This window comes from Tursiops truncatus, chromosome 2 (assembly GCF_011762595.2).
Source record: "Tursiops truncatus isolate mTurTru1 chromosome 2, mTurTru1.mat.Y, whole genome shotgun sequence".
Lineage (NCBI taxonomy): Eukaryota > Metazoa > Chordata > Mammalia > Artiodactyla > Delphinidae > Tursiops > Tursiops truncatus.
Window position 1 is genome coordinate 32,442,805 of NC_047035.1, and position 18,806 is coordinate 32,461,610.

General features: G+C 43.1%; 1 protein-coding gene across 6 annotated transcripts; it reads right to left on the bottom strand.

The window, feature by feature from the left end:
• Nucleotides 1-2,020: 2,020 nt before the first annotated feature.
• On the bottom strand, nucleotides 2,021-7,322 carry SRSF5 (serine and arginine rich splicing factor 5). 6 transcript variants are annotated; one of them, XM_033850999.2, is made up of 8 exons: nucleotides 7,167-7,322; nucleotides 6,130-6,271; nucleotides 5,731-5,801; nucleotides 5,495-5,593; nucleotides 5,145-5,214; nucleotides 3,856-3,929; nucleotides 3,296-3,406; nucleotides 2,021-2,842 (listed from the first exon to the last, which is right to left on the bottom strand). In XM_033850999.2, the coding sequence occupies exons 2-8, from the start codon at nucleotides 6,253-6,255 to the stop codon at nucleotides 2,569-2,571; spliced, it is 825 nt and encodes a 274-aa protein (XP_033706890.1). In that variant the 5' UTR covers nucleotides 6,256-6,271; nucleotides 7,167-7,322; the 3' UTR covers nucleotides 2,021-2,568. The 6 variants fall into 6 exon arrangements, 5 of the variants coding, with proteins under 5 accessions (XP_033706890.1, XP_033706893.1, XP_033706889.1 ...); XM_033851002.2 differs by having other exon boundaries at nucleotides 2,021-2,839; nucleotides 7,163-7,319; XM_033850998.2 differs by having other exon boundaries at nucleotides 7,163-7,319.
• Nucleotides 7,323-18,806: the final 11,484 nt, after the last annotated feature.

The following is an 18,806-nucleotide window of genomic DNA, read 5'->3' on the forward strand; positions in this document are numbered from 1 at the left end:
GTCCAGAACTACCAGTACTCCCAGCACCAGAACACCAATAATTTGGGTCACTAACAACATCTTAAAAATGCAAATTTGTTTTTAAAAAAAAAACTGTGAGAAGATATACCACTTATCAGCCTTACATATTTTACCCACATTTACATATCTGTTCAAACTGTTTTCTCTCATATCTAGTAGACTGGGTGAGGCAAAACAAATGTTAAGTTCAGCTTTTTGAGGAAGGAATGGCTGAACTTGAGATATATTACACTCAAACTTCCTTAGAGGACTAAGTTGACCCCTGAACAGCCAACCTCCATGTTGCTGAAAATTCGAGCATACTTTAGTCAGCCCTCTGTATCTAAGATTCCACGTCAACTGATTCAACCAAACATGGATCATGTAACACAGCAACGCATATTTGTTGAAAAAAGTCTATATATAAGTGGACCCATGAAGATCAAACCTGTGCTGTTCAAGGGCCAACTGTATATAAAAAACGAGCTACAAGGACTTCCCTGGCGGTCCAGTGCTCAAGACTCCGTGCTTCCACTGCAGGGGGCACGGGTTCGATCCCTGGTCCAGGAACTAAGATCCCACACTCCACGCAGCACAGCCCAACACAAAACGAGTTACATTACGCCCTGCAAAACCTGGTCCTAAAACTTTGCTTAGGATTATATACCCACACTCATTACTTCTCATGTCTTGTATCTGGGAATTCAGGCCAACTTATCAGTTCAAAATAACTTAGTCATCTCTGCCATTTGTTCAAAGAAAGGGCTTTATCTTGTTTATTAAAGTGGTAAGCCACTGATGTTACCTATTTAATGACAGAGAGGTGAAAAGTCACTGGTAAAACATCGAACTACACCATGTCACCCTAAGTTACCACATCTAAAAAGCCCAAGGGGGAAAATAATTGTGCCTTTCCATTTCAGATACACTGTAAAGAAAAAAAACCTAGGTTCCCATTTAGTAAGCAGAGTACCCCACATCTAAGTGAATAAACAAGTATACCACACAAACTCTCCCCAGAAGAGTTTGCGTTAAAAACAACGGCTTCACAATTGTATGGCCTGAGTCCTGCAGTCTTGAACACGGGGCAGCTTTCATGCCAAGAACTTTTAACCCTAGCCTCCACATATGGAGAGTCCCACTACCCAATCCCCGCCTTTGGGGAAGCCCAACCTTCCCAGGGTTTCTAATTCTGCATTCCTCAAAATCCCTGAAAGGTTAGGTCAGATGAGTGTGGAGTGGTTTGGGGGTTCTGGAACTAGACTTCCTGGGTTCTAATACCAGGAATTATATATATCCTACATATAATAGTTAAGGATTCAGTGACTATACAGACAAGGGACTTAATAGTGGCTACTATTTGCTATTCACTGTTATGCTTACAAGTATTTATCTAGACTAGCACTCAAATGAGCCTATGAAATTCCTAGAAGAAACAATAAAACTAATTTCCTATAGGTATAGAGCTCTAACACTTAACAGAGATGGATGTAGAACCTTAGGCAGTTTTCACTACCCAACTGTTTTCCCTACAGACTGTTACATCCATGTCTCAGGACAAGAAAAATCATGTGAAAGTCCCTTAAAGCATTCATGTGCAGTGATTTTAAAAGTTTTATGTGATGATCTCCGACCATCAAAATTATATTACAACCTTTAAGTTAGGCATGAAACATTAAATTTTACGATCTTCCTTCCCAAATTGTCCTTCTCTTGGCTATGGAAGGCCTAAATAACGTGACACCAAATAAAATTGGGTGGTTAAAAGAACAGGGGGATCACGCACAAGGGAAACCGTCGTAACAACTGTTGGTTATCACTGTTTTGAACAGTTCACACTTCTTTGCCCATCTTCTGACTAGCGAAGAAATGTCAACAGTACTAATTTAAAAAAAAAACAAAAAAAGGCTCACCATACCTCACTACTACAGCCTTCTCTACCAGGGATTTTAAATGTGTCAAATGTGCATGGGGAAGGAGGAGGATGTAGCCATACTTCCTTCAAACAAACAGACAAAAGCAGTTTTATAATCTTTTATTATCAATAACAAACAGCTGCTTTAACGTCTTTGCCAGGCAGCTGTTAAAGGGTGGGGGGACGGACACCCTTGACCCTAACAAGGAAAACTCAAATTAAGCCTTTACGTACAAGCAAATTTAGAGCTCTTTTAAGTGTCCAAAGCTATTAATTAGTTTAAGTGAGGCATTAAACTAATTCTGTATTAACATATTTGAATAACCAGGAACTAAAACGTTCAAATTTTTTCTAGTACAAAAAAATTAATTTGCTTTAGTTATAAAAGAGCTCTGTCAATATACACAAACTATATACTTCAGACATTCACAAAAATGTGAGCAGAAGGCTTATCAAAAACATTTAATACAATTAGTTTTCAACAACCCCTGGTGGTCCACATCTACAAAGATACCCAGCCCAACTCAACCCAACCCAACCCCCCTCCAAATCCCACCCCCACAGAAAAGCACATACTTACCAGAATTTTTAGCAAGTATGGTTTGGGAATTTTTTTTTTTTTAAAAAGGCCCCCAGGGCAAGTTATTTACAGTTTAATTGCCACTGTCAACTGATCTGGACCTTGACCGGGACCTGGACCTGGACCTGGACCTCTGGCGATCCACAGATGCTGGAGACTTAGATCTACTTGAAGAACCACGTTTCTGGCTCTTCTCAGGCACAGGAGACCTACTAACAGAACGGGACTTGCTCCGGCTCCGGCTCCGGCTCCTGGACCGGCTGTAAGACTTGCGACTCCGGGAACGAGATCGGCTACGAGACCTGGAGGAACTCCTGGTCCGGGAACGAGACCTGCTTCGCGACCTACTAGGAAAGAAAGAAAACAGAAAACAAAAAACACTAAGTAGCAGGCCCTACAATCCATTAAATGAAACTCTGACCTAAAAATTTAAACAGGACGCCCCTGGTGGCGCAGTGATTAAGAATCCTCCTGTCAATGCAGGGGCAACGGGTTTGATCCCTGGTCCAGGAAGAACCCACACCCCGCGGAGCAACTAAGCCCGTGTGCCACAACTACTGAGCCTGCGCTCCAGAGCCCAAAAGCCACAACTAGTGAGCCCAGGTGCTGCAACTACTGACGCCTAAGCACCTAGAGCCCATGCACTGCAATAAGAGAAGCCACCGCAACGCGAGGCCCGCGCACCGCAATGAAAAGTAGCCCCTGCTCGCTGCCAACTATGAAAGCCCAAGCGCTGCAACGAAGACCCAACACAGCCAAAATAAAATAAATTTATATTAAAAAACAATTTAAAGAGATACCTGTGCCTTTTGCTGCCTTCGATTAATTTGATTTTTCTCCCATTTATTTCTTTTCCAGAAAGTTTTTCAATAGCATTCTTTAAGTCACCATAAGAGGCAAACTCAACTACCCTACAAAGAAAAAAATGCCATTTGTAAAGTTATATACTTCTTGTAGTCTCACAAACTATGTTATCAGTCTAGTTTAAGTACCTTTTTAATGTTCATTTTGCTATTGCTATATTGAGTCATCTCTTTAGGGATAAAACAGCATGAGAGCAAGACTTTGCAACCTCCAAAAAGTTGACATTTTAAGCTAGATGATTCTTTGGGGGTGAGCAGCTTTCCTGTGCATTACAGGATGATTACTAACATCCCAGACCTCTTCTCACAAGATGCCAGCAGCACCCTCAATCATGACAACCAGAAGGTCTCCAGAACTGCCACATGCACCCTGAGGAGCAAACTCAACCCTGACTGAGAACTGCTACATTCCAGCATGCCCAAATTTTAAGAGCTCAAACATTCAGAGTAAAACTTTCAGAATATTTTAAAAGGCTCATACTCCAGTACATACTCACCCTTCATTTAATTTAGGTCGATGTGCATCCGCAAAGGTTACTTCCCCAGCTTGTCTCATGAAATCTTTGAGATCCTTAACGCAAGACAATTGTGTTAAGCAGAGAAAAGGAAACATGACACACAAACAACCACATTGTATAAAAACAAGACTACTGAAAGAGAAGATGTTAGATAAAGTACAAACATGGTATTTACCACACTTGTATTCTATCAGAATTTAAAAATAATATATGTCAGGGCACGAAATAAGCAAATAGCATATTGCTTTTAAGCAAAATGCCAGGAAATTCAGATTTTAACATTAAAGTAGTATTAGTCTATACTGAGCTCAATACAAAAGGAAAAAAACAAAACAAACAAAAACAAAACAAAAAGAAACAATACATATTTTTAAAGTAAAGACTAAAGTAGAAATTTTATATTTAAAAACAAAACATTTACAAGACACCAGTTATCTTGTGCCCCATATGTCATTAAAAAAGTTTACTTTACCTTTATTATTATTTCCCTAGGCTAGTCAAGCAGCAAACCATTAATCGGTCGGAGAAACCTTCATGACATATGCCCGACTGGCTCTTCGCCACCCACTTGAAGGATACTACCCAATCGATGGAAGCCTTTAATCGCACAGCCCTCCCTATTAGCAGACTACTGGCGGATGCAGACATGTTCTACTCTTGTGTAGTTACCAAGGACCACTTTACTGCGATCAGGATTCCAACGACCACCTAATTTCGTATCTTTCAACTCTTTTCGACCAGGACCTCTTATTCGGAAGCGTTACAGGAAGACAGCTCTCAACTTAGGGATCAGATCACGTTATCAACGCTCTGGGATCGCTGCAACCTGGCACTTCAAGGAAGTGCACCGATTACGTCTAGACCGGCAAACACAGATCTAGAGGTGGCCAATTGATCACTGTAGGAGCTGACTGGCAAAGTCAACCAGGCCCAACCAAGAGTGACCAAGACAACGATTAGGATAACCCACAGGCACTCCTCGTCATAAGGCCAACGACACAGATAGGCTGGCAAATAAAGGGTTTAATATTTGGTTAAAATTGATTTTAAAAAACAAGAAAATATATCCTCAAAACATTTACATTTGATCACTAATATTAAAATTTGAAATATCCCCCAATTACATTTAATTAAAATTTTAAAATTACGATTAAGTCCATTAATTTAAAATTAAAATTACTTTTAATAAAACATTAATAAAAACATTAGCTACCCACTAATATTTAAAAAGCCACATTACAATATCTCAAAACTGTATTTCAACAAACCTGCCAGCTGACTCTTGAAGATAAATTCTCAACTATAAGCCGATTTTCTGTTCTTACAGGTGGAGCATTTCTGAGGAAGAAAATGAGCGCTCACAATGGAAGAAATGAAGCAACGTGCACTTATTGTGTTCAGTTGTGGGCAAGTTCAAGCAATCAGATATGACAAGTCATTCAAATGACTTCCGCCAACAGTTTCTGCATTATTTTATGACACACACAGGATCAGTGGATGTAACAGAACTGATTATACATAAACAGCAAAATCGCTTATTGCTAATGTTTTTTAAACATTAAAGACTCCTCCTGCAGTAACGCTTGTTCAAAGCAGCCATCCACCATCCATCACATACCGTCTATCATTTCGAGGTCTGCGACTACTAAAACGGTCTGAGTAGCGTCCTCTACCTCTTCCGCCTCGAGATCGAGCCCTAGCATGTTCAATTGTAACCCTACAGAAAGGGAGGAAACATCTTCATTATCCACTTAAGCTATGTCAGAAACTATTTAGAAATAAACACCCAGCTGACCTAGTCTGCCCTATTTCTGCAGCGCTAACTAGTGATAAAACTAAAAACAAGATCCTCACCTTTCACTGCAGAGTTCTTTTCCATCAAGTTCATATACGGCATCATCTGCATCCCTGGGATCCTCAAATTCCTAAAATACAAACATGAAAAAACCCGAATGCTTCATACACCTTTAAAAGTGTATTCTACAACCCACTGAAACCAGTAAATACCTGTGAAAGCCTAGGAAGAGTATCTTAATGACAACAGCATATAGCTCAGCCACATCAGAAAGCGACCAGCAGTGATTTCTCTCAGCCAGTAGTGAGGCTCTTTTATCCCTTACGAAAATTCACTGCCTCAATGATGCAAAGCATTTCCTAAAGATACTCTACCTGGACTCAATAAAATCAAAGGCACTGCTTACCACAATCTTTACGCACTTAACAACAGATAATCAACCAGTTCTAAATACTCACCACAAAACCAAAGCCTCTTTTCAAATCAATATCTCGTATTCGTCCATACCCCTTGAAGAATCTTTCCACGTCTTTCTCCCGGGCCGCTGGATTTAGCCTCCCGATGAATACGCGACAGCCACTCATGTCCCGCTAGTACTTCCTGTCAGGAAATAATTCAATTGAGATAACACCGGTGAAATGTCAGAAGAATGTCTGGTCAAGGGATCAAAAACATAAACGGCATAAAATAAAATGTTTACCCGGTGATGTTATAAACAAGACTGCCAAGAGTGCCTCTTAACTAGGCCAGGTCCCTTGCAGACAAAATTAAAACTCGGCTCCCAACACGATCCTTCCCTGGGCCCAGACCGCAGCAACCGCAACGCCCACTGCCGCCTCTGGAACTGCGCAGCCGCACTCTCTCCCCGGCTCTTCTGGCCCCCTCCCGTCTGCCGCAGTCAGGAAAGGCCGAGAAGTGCGGGCGGAGCCGACCCCCCCTCCGCAAGGCCAGCCCAATGGCGACGGGCTGCGCGCGCGTCGCCGCCTCCCAGGAGAGTCACAGCGGGTGGAAGCCGGAATCTCGCGACGCCACCGCCTCGCCTGCGCAGACGGCGGCGGGCGGCCGCGGAGCAGTCACAAAATGGCGGCCTCGGAGCCGGCGGTGGGGACAGCCGCCTGTGCCAAACTCCCTGTCCCCTCCCCCCCGCCCGACCCCACCGCTCCGGGTCACTGTACCCGCCCTGGGGCAGCCCCGACCACACCCCGAGCAAAGGTCTCGGCCCACTACTCTCCGGGTTCGGAGAGTGAAGTAAGGAGGCAGGGAGGGGCACACGACCCCAATGTAAAAACGACCGTGACCAGGACCGCCCTTCCCCCGTCAGGTCCCCTCAAACAATACCCAAAGGGAGACGTGCCCCAGCGCCCACCTCGAATAAACTGCGCTCATTGGACGCCGTCCTCCGCACAGAGAGCAGCCCTGACCACTCGCGATCTGAGCGGCCATGAAGAAGCCTCGATCCGAGAAGCCTTTCCCTCAAAGTGAGCCACTCACCTACCGGACAGGATCTTTGGCAGCTGAGACCCAGAGAGGTCCGTAGTCTGCAACGGAGCCGGCAGCCTCCCCGCAGACCAGGACTCAACTCGTCTACGTCTCTCCACAACTGACGCACTTAGCTGTTCTGGCGTCCTACAAAATGGAGGGCGCGTCCTTGCGTCACTTCCGGGACCGCCCCTGGCACCGCCCCATTGGTCGGGGACAGAGGTGTCGGGGGGCCGGACCTCGTTATGGTGACGGCCTAAGTAACCCGCCCTCGGAGTGGGCGGGGCCGAGGGGAGGGACCTGGCATGGGCGTGGCCGTCAGGTTCTCGGCGACGGAGGGGCTCCGCTGGAAAACTGGCTGGTTCCCATTAGGCCGTGAAGTTCAGTTCATAATTATCTCCCCCATAAAAATACCCTAAGGCAAATGACACCTTTTGTTTGTTTGTTTGTTTTCGCCGTGCTGCGGCATGCAGGATCTTAGTTCCCCGACCAGGGATCATACCTGTGCCCCCTGCAGTGGAAACCCTGATTCTTAACCACTGGATGGACCACCGGGGAAGTCCCCACACCTCTTCTTTATCTTAAGGTTTTTTTTAATACCCTGAAGCATACTGGGTGAAAGAAACTCAGACTTTGCAAAAATATCTGGCCATCTCTGACCCCTTGCTGCTTGCAATTTACGGTTGCACTTTGGAGGGCGCTCCCTGATGCTCAAGTGAATATTTTAACCATATCACGGACTTACGGGTTAGTTATAGTAAGAAGTCTAAGGAGCTGCAGTATTGTTTAAATGGGAGGTTTGGGGGTCATGAAATACTGAAATTGGGACTGTGGCTAGAAGGCCATCTGAAATTGAGGCCAGAATGCAGACCTCTGCTTTTCCACACTCTAGGACTGTGCTGGCTAAGAAGGTGTTTCAAGCTACTTTTAAATCCAAACGGTATTTGGTTAACTCCTGTTCCGGTTTCTGTAATGTAACACATAAAAGTCTACCATTCTTCAGAAACAGAAAGTGTGTTTTCAGAGTAAGTGTGAAACGGTAGCCCTTCACATTCTTAACTTTGCGTTTTCCCAGTAAGGTTGGCAGGCTTAGAAACTTAGGCAATAAAGAGAATGATGGTGAAAAAGTTACTTTTCTTTAATTTAACCCCATTTTTGAGAGATGCCCAGAATCTAGGGTTGCTGCTTGCAACTAGAGTTACACAGAAATAAAGTAGTTCAAGAAAGAGCAGAGCTACCAGCCCTTACTCTGACCTCCAGGGCCCTTGGGAACTCTGGATTAGAACTTGGATAGTTTGTATGGCATGAACTCATCCATTCATACGTTTGTATGTTTATTTTATTTTATTTTTTATTTATTTATTTTTTTTTTGCGGTATGCGGGCCTCTCACTGTTGTGGGCTCTCCTGTTGCAGAGCACAGGCTCCGGACGCACAGGCTCAGCGGCCATGGCTCACGGGCCTAGCTCTCCGCGGCATGTGGGATCTTCCCAGACCGGGGCACGAACTCGTGTCCCCTGCATCGGCAGGTGGACTTTCAACCACTGTGCCACCAGGGAAGCCCTGTATGTTTATTTTTAAAAAGCGCCTCTGCGAGTACAGAGCAAAATTATGAAGTTAGTTATGGCGTGGCCAATTAAGGATGGATTTAAAAGAAAATATGTATTTGTTAAATTAAAACACTTAATTTTAGCTGTTAGCCTGATAAACATAGGCATTTTATCATGCACAAATTGTTCCAAACCTGTACTTATTTAATTGCATTTGTTTGCTTTCTGCATAATTAAAAGAAAATCAGCCTCCCAATTATTTTCTACATTCTGTGTTGAATATGGAAGCAACATCTTGTGATTTCACTCACTAAACATTAGTTTCGCTGCAATAAGAGAAAGTAATCTGGAAAATATTTTCTGCGGTGAAAAAGAAGAATGATGGTGCTGTACACTAAAAAAAAAGTAGCTGCTTTCAGCCCGAGGTGTTCTGATTTTCTTCAGGATTAATTTTTTAATAAAGTCTCTTGATTTATTTACTGTTAAAAAGTTTGTGACTTCCACAAATTGTTCATTAGTAGTTCCTAGTGACTTAATCTACTGTATTTTAAACAACTTGTCTTCTGCAGTGTTCGTTTTTTCAGTGAAAACTGCCTGTCTCCCTACCAGATTTTCTTACCAACTTCTCCAATAAACACAAGGTCATCTTCCATGAGCAGAATTACTCTCCCTTCTATGTGATCCTACGATATTCTGTGTACATCGCTGACTTATAATAAAGATATGTGTTATTCATGTTTTTGTCTCCAGGAATGCCTAGCACAGAAAAGACAGTATTTGTAGACCTGGGTTTGCATTAGCATTTCTTTCAAGTGTTCCTGTTCCTATATTAATGTTTCAACAAAATGACTTGGCATCTTTTTCCTAAGACATCCAAGTGAGTAGGAAATCTTTAGTAAAGGAAAAAAGATGCAAAGAACTTACAGATTAAAATAAACAGAGTTTATCAAAGCCATCTCTTTGGGAGACTTTCAGCGTAACTGTGGGAAGTTTCCTTCATCACATCCCTGATTTTTATCTAACTCAGGAGTCAGCAAAGTATGGCCTTTGGGCCTAATCCAGCCTCTCAACTGTTTTTGTATGGCCTGAGGATGATTTTACATTTTTAATAATGGGGGGCGGGGAATCCAAAGAAGAAGAATATTTCATGACACATGAAAATTATATAAAATTCAAAGGTCAGTATCCATCAGTAAAGTGTTTTTGGAAGACAGCCACTCCTGTTCATTTGCTTAGTGTCTATATCTGTTGTCCTGCCACAAAAGCAGGGCTGAATACTTTCGACAGAGACCATATAGACCAAAAAACCTAGAATAATTACTACCTGGCCCTTTTCGGAAAACGTTTGCATACCCCTGAGCTAAGTGATTCCTAAACTTCAAACAGCTCTGTAAATGCTTCCACCAACTCCCTTTGTCAGAAAGTAAACTCATAAACAAGGAGACAGGACTTGATCTTTATTTTTCAATAGAGTTTCTTTTGTTCCAATTATAAAAAAAATAGATACGCATTGTCACAAAAATGTTCAACAGGAAGAATAATCGAAAGAAGGAAATGCTCACAATCTCATCTCATCAAATCAACCTCTGCTTATATTTTGCTGTATTTCTTTTGTGTGTGTGTGATTTTTTTTCTGACTGTTTAATTTTTTTTCCAATTCAAAAGTAATACCTCATCATTTTTTAAAATATAGATATGAGAATTTAAAAGGTCATTCTTATTTCCAACCCTAAGGGATAACTATTTAGGTTTTTTTATAATTTCCCTTTAATGTTTTTCTATAAGCACAACTGTATTTTCAAAATATGAAGCATCCTCATATATAGAAATGGTATCATGAGAGGTTTTATTCATAAAACTTAATCATGGGCATTTTCCCATGTTTCTTTAATATATTTATGATCAAAAGTGTATATTCAAAATTTTATCTGTTTTCCACTTAATATGACACAACTATATGCCTAAGGAAAAATATTCATTCTGACCAACAATTCTGTTTTTCCGAAAATGTCCTAAATATCACCAGAGGCTTAAAAATTCCTATCCAAAACTCCCAACACTAAAAGTGTTGACTTCCTTGCTTCTAGATAATAATACTAACAATTTTTTTTAAAGAATAAGTATCCTTAAATAATTTCTCTTGGAAATGTATCGTTTTTTCAAATGTTCGATTTTTGACTCAGATTCACCCCTACATACTCATCTGACTTCTTTCTATTGCTACATCCTGCTTTGGTGGTTGTTGTTTAATATAGTGCACAGTAATTAAAATACCTGTGAACCCATTACTTTAATTTGAGTCCCTAGATGAGTCTTTCTTAGCACCAGCTGTATATTAAAATCACCTGGGACGTGTTTGAAGCTTTCTGCTGCCTGAGTCCTCCTGGCAGAAAATTCTGCTTTAATTGGCCTGAGGAGGAGTCCCAGTTTGTTAGTAAGGACTGCAGGTGATTCTAATAGCCAGGAGTATTCTCTAATACTGACCTAGGTTCAGGAACTCACTTTTTTGTTCTCTATAAAAACCATCTTCCCTGCTCCAAATACTCGTATGTCACTCAGGTTGTGGCTGGAGCCCTGACTGGGACACAAACCATTTTAACAACAAGATTAAATTCAGGGCACCTAAGCGTATTCTCCTTACCATCCCTTTTAATATTGACAGCTGCCATTTCCTGAGCTACTATTATGTTCCAGGCATGGTGATAAGGACATTACTCCCATTATCTCAGTCAATCCTCAGGCCAGCCCTTCCATGTAGGTGTTATAACATTGTTTAAATGAGGAAACTGGGGCTTAGAGAATCTAATGCTCTGTTCTGCCCAGAACATCCCACTTACAGATTTTCCTGCCACAGCCCTGATCACAAAAGCTGCAGCATGACCCTCATGGGATACCTTTCTGTGCAGTAGGGTGGCCCCAGAAATCCCAGAAACAGGAAACACTTCTGAATTTGCAGAGTTCTCACCACCAAGGCCAGAGAAGTTTAGAGTGAGGTAGAAATTAGAATATACAGAGCATCTCTGCATAGGGATTGAACTGAAGGAGAAATAGGGCAGTATCTTTAGAGAGCAAAGGTTAGCATAAGAGCTTCTGAGAAGGACTTCCCTGGTGGCGCAGTGGTTAAGAATCCGACTGCCAATCCAGGGGACATGGGTTCGATCCCTGGTCTGGGAAGATCCCACATGCTGCTGAGGAACTAAGCCCACATGCCACAACTACTGAAGCCCACGCACTCTAGGGCCTGCATGCTGCAACTACTGAGCCCGGGTGCTGCAAGTGCTGAAGCCCTCGCGCCTAGAGGCCGTGCTCCACAGCAAGAGAAGCCACCGCAATGAGAAGCCCGTGCACCACAACGAAGAGTAGCCCCTGCTCACTGCAACTAGAGAAAGCCCACGGACAGCAGCGAAGACCCAGCACAGCCAAAAAAATAAAAATTAAAAAAGAAATTTTGAAAACCTCCTGAGAATATTTTTTAAGGCAGAGATAGTAATTCCCACTAATTCAGAATTTATTGACAAAAATTAGAAATTCTTTATAGGTCCATAGCAGTGTGGTTATTCGATATCGGTGTGTGCTATGAATTAACACCCAATTTAAATTCTAGCTTTAGTTGCTGTTTCTGTCCCACTTTTACCTCTACTCTCAATTATCCTCTAACTCAGTGGTTCTTGAAAAGAATCATTTAGGCACTGCCGTATTTCAAATGCAGATTCCCCGTGCCATTGTCCCAGAGAGCCTGATTCAGGAATCGGAGGCTTAGGAATCTGAATATTTAACTGGCACCTTAATCGGGTGGTTTCCAACTATAGTTGCAACCACTAACCAGACCCACATTTTCTGGTTTACTCCTGCCTTTCCTGTTATCTCAGCAGCCATCCCATGTTTTCTCTCCTTTTCTCAAGTGACCATTTTTCCTTCGTTGTTAGCAGGGGTATCTACTATTGTGTAGCAAACTACCCCAAATTTAGCAGCTTAAGACAGCGAATATTTACTATCTCACAGTCATTGTGAGTCAGGAATTCAGGGCTGGTTTGACTGTGTGGCTCTGGCTTAGAGTCTCAAATGAACCCACAGTAAGCTGTTGATGTTGATTGGGGCTGCAGTCTTACCTGAACTAGAGGGATCTCCTTCCAAGCTCACTTGCCTGACTATGGATGGACCTCAGTTCCTTGCTGGCTGTTGGCTGGAAACCTCAGTTCTTCTCCATGTGGGCCTGTCCATAAGCTGCCTGAATGTCCTCACAACCTGCAGCTAGCTATCTTCAGAAGGAATGACCTGAGAGAGAGAGAGTGCATCCAAGATGGAAACGACAATCTTTTCATAACCTAATCTTAGAAATGATATACCATAGTGTTTTAGTTTGCTAGGTGCCATAACAACGTACCAAAACCTGGGTGGGTTAAAACAATAGAAACGTATTGTGTCACTGTTCTGGAGGCTGGAAGTCCTACATCAAGGTGTCGGCAAGGCCATGCTCCCTCTGACGGCTCTAGAGGAGGATCCTTCCTTGCTACTTCCCAGTTTCTGGTGTTTACCAGCAATTCTTGGTGTTCCTGGCTTGGAGATGCATCACTTCAGCCACATGGCCATCTTCTCCTGTGTGTCTTCACATCATCTACCTTCTGTACCTGTCTGTCTTTCTTTGAATTTGTGTCCAAATTTCTGCCTTGTTTTGTTCTTATTGTTTTTTGTATGTTTGTTTGTTTTGGCCGTGCCGTACAGCATGCGGGATCTTAGTTTCCCCCTACCAGGGATCGAACCCCTGTCCCCTGCAGGAAACTCGGAGTTCTAATCACTGGACTGCCAGGGAATTCCCCAAATTTCCCCTTTTTATAAGGACACCGATCACATTGGAGTAGGGCCCACCCTAATGACTTCATTTTAACTTAATGACCTTTGTAAAGACCTACTTCCTGATAAAGTCACATCTGAGGTACTGGGGGTTAGAACTTTAACATACCTTTTTGGGGGGGCACACAATTCAACCTATAACACATAGCTTCTGCCATATGCTATTGGTCACACAGCCAAACTTGGTACAATGCGGAAGAGAAGTACACAGGCTGTGAGGACCAGGACGGGGGATGGTTGGGGGTCATCTCAGAGGCTAACTACCACAATACTTCCTGCTTCACCTGGAAAGTAGAGAGAGCCTCTCTCTCCCCTCTATCTTCAAATTACATATATCTTCACCCATCTTCCCCTTCTCTGTCTCAAAGAAAGAAGGAGCTAAATTTCAAACTTTGGTCCTTTATGCACCAGATTCCAGACCTTGCTCTATCAATTATTGTTTTTCAATCTTAAGTCCCGACCTCTCCACTATCTCTTTAATCTTTAATTGTCAAACCTTCTTAGTTTCCCTCTTTAAAACTTAAAAAAAAAAAAACCCCACCTATGTCACTTGTCAAAGCTGCCCCATCTCACCTTTCCTAAGCCAACACATTTAGCTACAGAGCAGGTAGTTTTTACACCTCGAGGTGCCACTCTCTCGAGCTCTCATTTACCTACAGCTGGACCTCCACCCTGCCTCTCCACTGAACTGCCCTCAACGTTCACCTTGACCTAATTGCAGAATCCAGTGGCCTCTTTACAATCTTCATCCTCCTTAATGAAAGCTGCCACCCATCTTTCCCTTACTGTATGCCAGGCATAGTGCTTGGGGCTTTGGAGTTATTAGCCAATCCAACCTTTATACAACTCTCCAATGTCAGTTCATATCCTCTTTTCTTTTTTTAATATGTTAAAACCAAAGCACAAAGTCACACAGCTGGAAATGGTGGGACCTTGATTCAACCCCGTGTGCCTTTTCTAACTCTGTGGATCTAAAGGATTTTCTTTCCAAAGTTAAATGACTTACTCAAAGGGGAAGTCAAAACCTTATAGCATTTTTTAAGTCAGGAGAGCAAATTTTGCATCATGGGCAAGTAACTTTAGCTATGTTTTTGTCTCTGTGTTACAAAGATGAGGGCTAGAAGGTGTAAAAGGATTCAGCATCAACCCTTACTAGCAAGGACCGAAGCATCTAGGCTGCGTTGCAGGTGACATCCACAGGGGAAGTAGCTGAGCCCATCAGCTAAACGTGCAGAGCTGGAATAAGACGTGTGTTGGAATTTCAGGCTCAACACTTAGTATGGGAAGCTCCAGAGACTAAAATAGGGCCTGGCATATCACAGGCACTCCAATCATATTTGTGAAGGAGAGAATCCATGACTTTCAGTATGGTGCTGGACCTTTCTCATCCTCAGTTTCCGCATGTGAGAAATAGGTCAATAATCATAGTTAATTCATAGGGTTATCATGAGAATTAGGTGAGATAATGCATGTAAAGTATTTGATCCCGTGCCTGGCACACTCCACACATTTCCACTCTAATGAGTGATCCAGGCAGCCCTATCTCTCGAGTCAGAAGGGACAAAAATCACAGGGGAGGTTAAACTGCTATAACAAAGGGAACCAACAAGACTGGGACTTAAAGTACACAGAAGTTTCTTTTTCATGACCTCAAATCCTTTGCAGGTAAATATAAAAGACAAACATTCCAAAGTGAAGCCATTCAGAGGTACCCCTCAGTGCTGGTTGTCCTGTACATCTACTCCACCCCACAAGCTGTCAGCAACTGGGGACTGACCAACTACCAGGCTCTTTCCATCTCTGATATCCAGAGGGAAGCCTCATCGTAAGGGCAGAGCTGTGATCCAATAGGCCTGGTACATTTATAAGAGAGGAATGGACACCAGAGCTCTCTCTCCACCACGTGAGGACACAGCAAGAAATCCCCATTAGCAAGCCAGGAGGAGTGCTCTCACCAGAACCTGACCACGCTGGCACCAGCCTCTAGAACTGTGAAAAAAATAAATATTTGTTGTTTAATCCCTCAGAAAAAGAAAAGAAGTAGAAGAAGAAGAGAAAGGAAGCCTCAGAATACCAATTCTCCATATACCGATTCCTAACAGAGCCATTGTGGTGTACACATGTTACCAACCAAGGTTCTTGGTCTCCTTAATCAATAGAAATTGATATGAGGCCAGATAAGCAATTCAGGCAAGACTTTATTGGGGCCCCAGCTGCAGCAGGAGGGAGTGAGAACAAGTAAAAGGTTCCCTTGCTCACTCGTTCCCTGATGGGGGGCGAGCTGGTTCCTTATACGGGGTGAGGGTAGGGGCGGGTCCAGGGGTTGGGCCGGAGGCGTGGCCTAGGTGGTCTGCCCCTCCCTCTGGTGGTGGTGTGTGCAGGGGGCATGCGCAGTACCCTGCTTTTGCTCCCAGCTCTTCAGAAGTGGCAGTTGGGTTTTTGGTCTTTTTGTATCTTGTTGTCCGTAATTTGCCCCAGCTGCCCATGCATACAGTTCTTTTTAGTCCCTTATAGTTTCTCTGTATTTTGTTGCTTGAGGAGACGTCTGTCCAGGTGCAAGGACTGCAGCCAAGTGTCGCAGGTCCCAGGTCCCAGGGCCCAGCCTGTCTCACACATACGTCCAGAAAGAGACCCCCTCCCCCTGATCAGCCCCAGTCCTGGCAATGATTCCTTCCCTAGTACAATAATTAGAGTCAAGGCACACAGGACCAATCTGGTGAAGAATACCTGACATTTATCTGTTTGATAAATCAGAGTACCCAGAAGTGGGCCAAGTTTAGTCCAGAAGAAATGGCTTACTCTCAGATAAAGGGTTGTGGAAGGGAATGGGAAGCTTCTTCCTGATCACTGTATCTCAAATAAGCAGTCTTCTGATTTAACAGCTTGGATATTGAGTATTAATTCAAATGGCCTTGGCCTAAAGAGAATTGGGGTCAGATATCCTGCTGGTGAAGCAATTAGTCCATCCTGTTGATCTCTGTGGAGATCTTGTTGCATCCACAGTGAGATATTATTAGGAACCAGAGCAGCAGAAACTTGGATCCTGGTGGAAAACCAGTGACCAGGAAAGGCCCAGCACCTCCAGCATTAGCACATACGAACTAGTGCAGCTTCTGGGTTGAGGTTTGGGGCTTCCAGGTGATCTTGATGAGGCTGACTCTAATCTTCTCTGTTGGTTTCCACCACCCTAAATCCTGATTAAGGCTCATGTGCTCCCAGACCCTGTTCAGAACAGCAGGGCACATGGTATAAATAGTTGAGTATTGTATAAAATGGAAGCAAGGAAAGGGGCTGGAGGTGGAGACAGAGAGGATAGTGGTGGATCTCATCTACCATGTTAATGAGCTGGGACTTTATCCAGAGGACACTGAGTAGGTGTTGCAAGATTTTATGCAAGAAGAAAATATGATTAGATTTATGTTTTAGAGGGGGAGGGCTGGAAGGGGGACAGTTGCCAAAATCAAGACTTTTTATATGACAAGGAACGGAATCCCTGGTACAACCACCTAAAAAAATGAGTTTATTTATTGGCGAGTATAACGGAGCAATTTACAGATAGGCCCAGCTGTAGGCTTGGTTTTATCCAGAGCTCAAGCAGACCTCTGGCATCCATCTCTTTGCTTGACTTCCTCTGAATATGAATTTCATTCCCAGGCAGGTTTGTTTTGTGTTAGCAAGATGCCAGCAGCCCTAGCCTCACAACCTCACACCTCCAAAGTCAGAGGAAGAGAGAGCATCTCTTCCAGGATCTCCCAGTGAAGCAACTCAGATCCTCCCAGAAGCTCTGGCAAACATTTCCTAATGTCTCACTGCCTTTCAGTTGGGTCATCTGCTCATCCCTGACCCTATCACTAAGGCCAGAGTGACTGGGTCTTAGTCTGTTCGGGCTGCTATAAGAGAAGACCACAGATTGGGTGGCTTAAACAACAAATATTCATTTCTCACAGTTCTGGAGGCTGGAAGTCAAAGAACAGGGTGCCAGCATGGTCAGGTTCTCAGTAAGAGCCCTCTTCCTGCTATGTCCTCATAGGGCCTTCCTTGGTGTGAGCACAGAGAAAGAGAGACCCTGTGTCTCCTCTTGTTTTTATTAGGACACTAATCCCATCATGAGGGCCCCACCCTCATGACCTAATCTAACCCTAATTACAAGTCTTCACCTCCAAATACCATCACGTTGGAGGATAGGGTTTCAACATATGAATCTTAGAGGGATACAAACATTCAATCCATAGCAAAATATGCTGATATGGACTTTAGCTAAGCAGGATCCATACTGCAAATGGGGACCCTCACCAGAAAGGGTGGTGGGGCAGCTCCACTCAAACTATAGCTTACCAGTGGGGGAGGGGTGGTTCCCCAAAGGAAAAGCAAGAGATTGTTTTACCCAACAAAAAGGGTAAAAGGATGTTGTGGTAGCCAACTCCCAAGATAACCCCCAAGGATCCTCACATCTTGGTATCCACACATAGCCTCCCACATGTATCAGGTTTGATGTATGTGACCAATAGAATATAGCAGAAGTGAAAATGTTGGAAATTCAGTTTTAAAAGACGATGGCTTTAAAATAAATAAATAAATAAAGACTATGGCTTTTTATAGATTTCTTTAATTTTGTATCTATATGAGATGGTGGATATTCACTAAACTTACTATGATAATCATTTCATGATGTATGTAAGTCAAATCATTATGCTGCACACCTTAAACTTATTCGGTGCTATGTGTCAACGATACCTCAAAAAGCTGGAAAAAAAAAAAGAAAAAAATCATTAATTAGAAATTAAAAACATCCCAAGGATTTACTGTATAACACAGGGAACAATATTCAATATCTTGTAATAAACTATACGTAACAGAAAATAATCTGAAAAAAATATATACATTACTGAATCACTTTGCTGTATACCTGAAACTAACACAATATTGTAAATCAACTATACTTCAATTTAAAAAAAAGAAATAAAAACTTAATTATGTTTTTAAAAAGACTATGGCTTCCATCTAGAACTCCTCCCTCCCTCCCTCCCTCTCTCTCTCTCTCTCTCTCTCTCTCTCTCTCTCTGACACACACACACACACACACACACACACACACACACACACACACCCTTGTGGGGAAGGCAGCTGCCACATTGTGACCCTCAGGCAACCTATGGAGAGTCTGACTGAAGCCCCCAGCCAATAGCCACGTAAGTGAGCCTGGAAGCAGCTCCTCCAGCCCGACAGCCTTGAGATGACTGCAGCCCTAGCTGACAG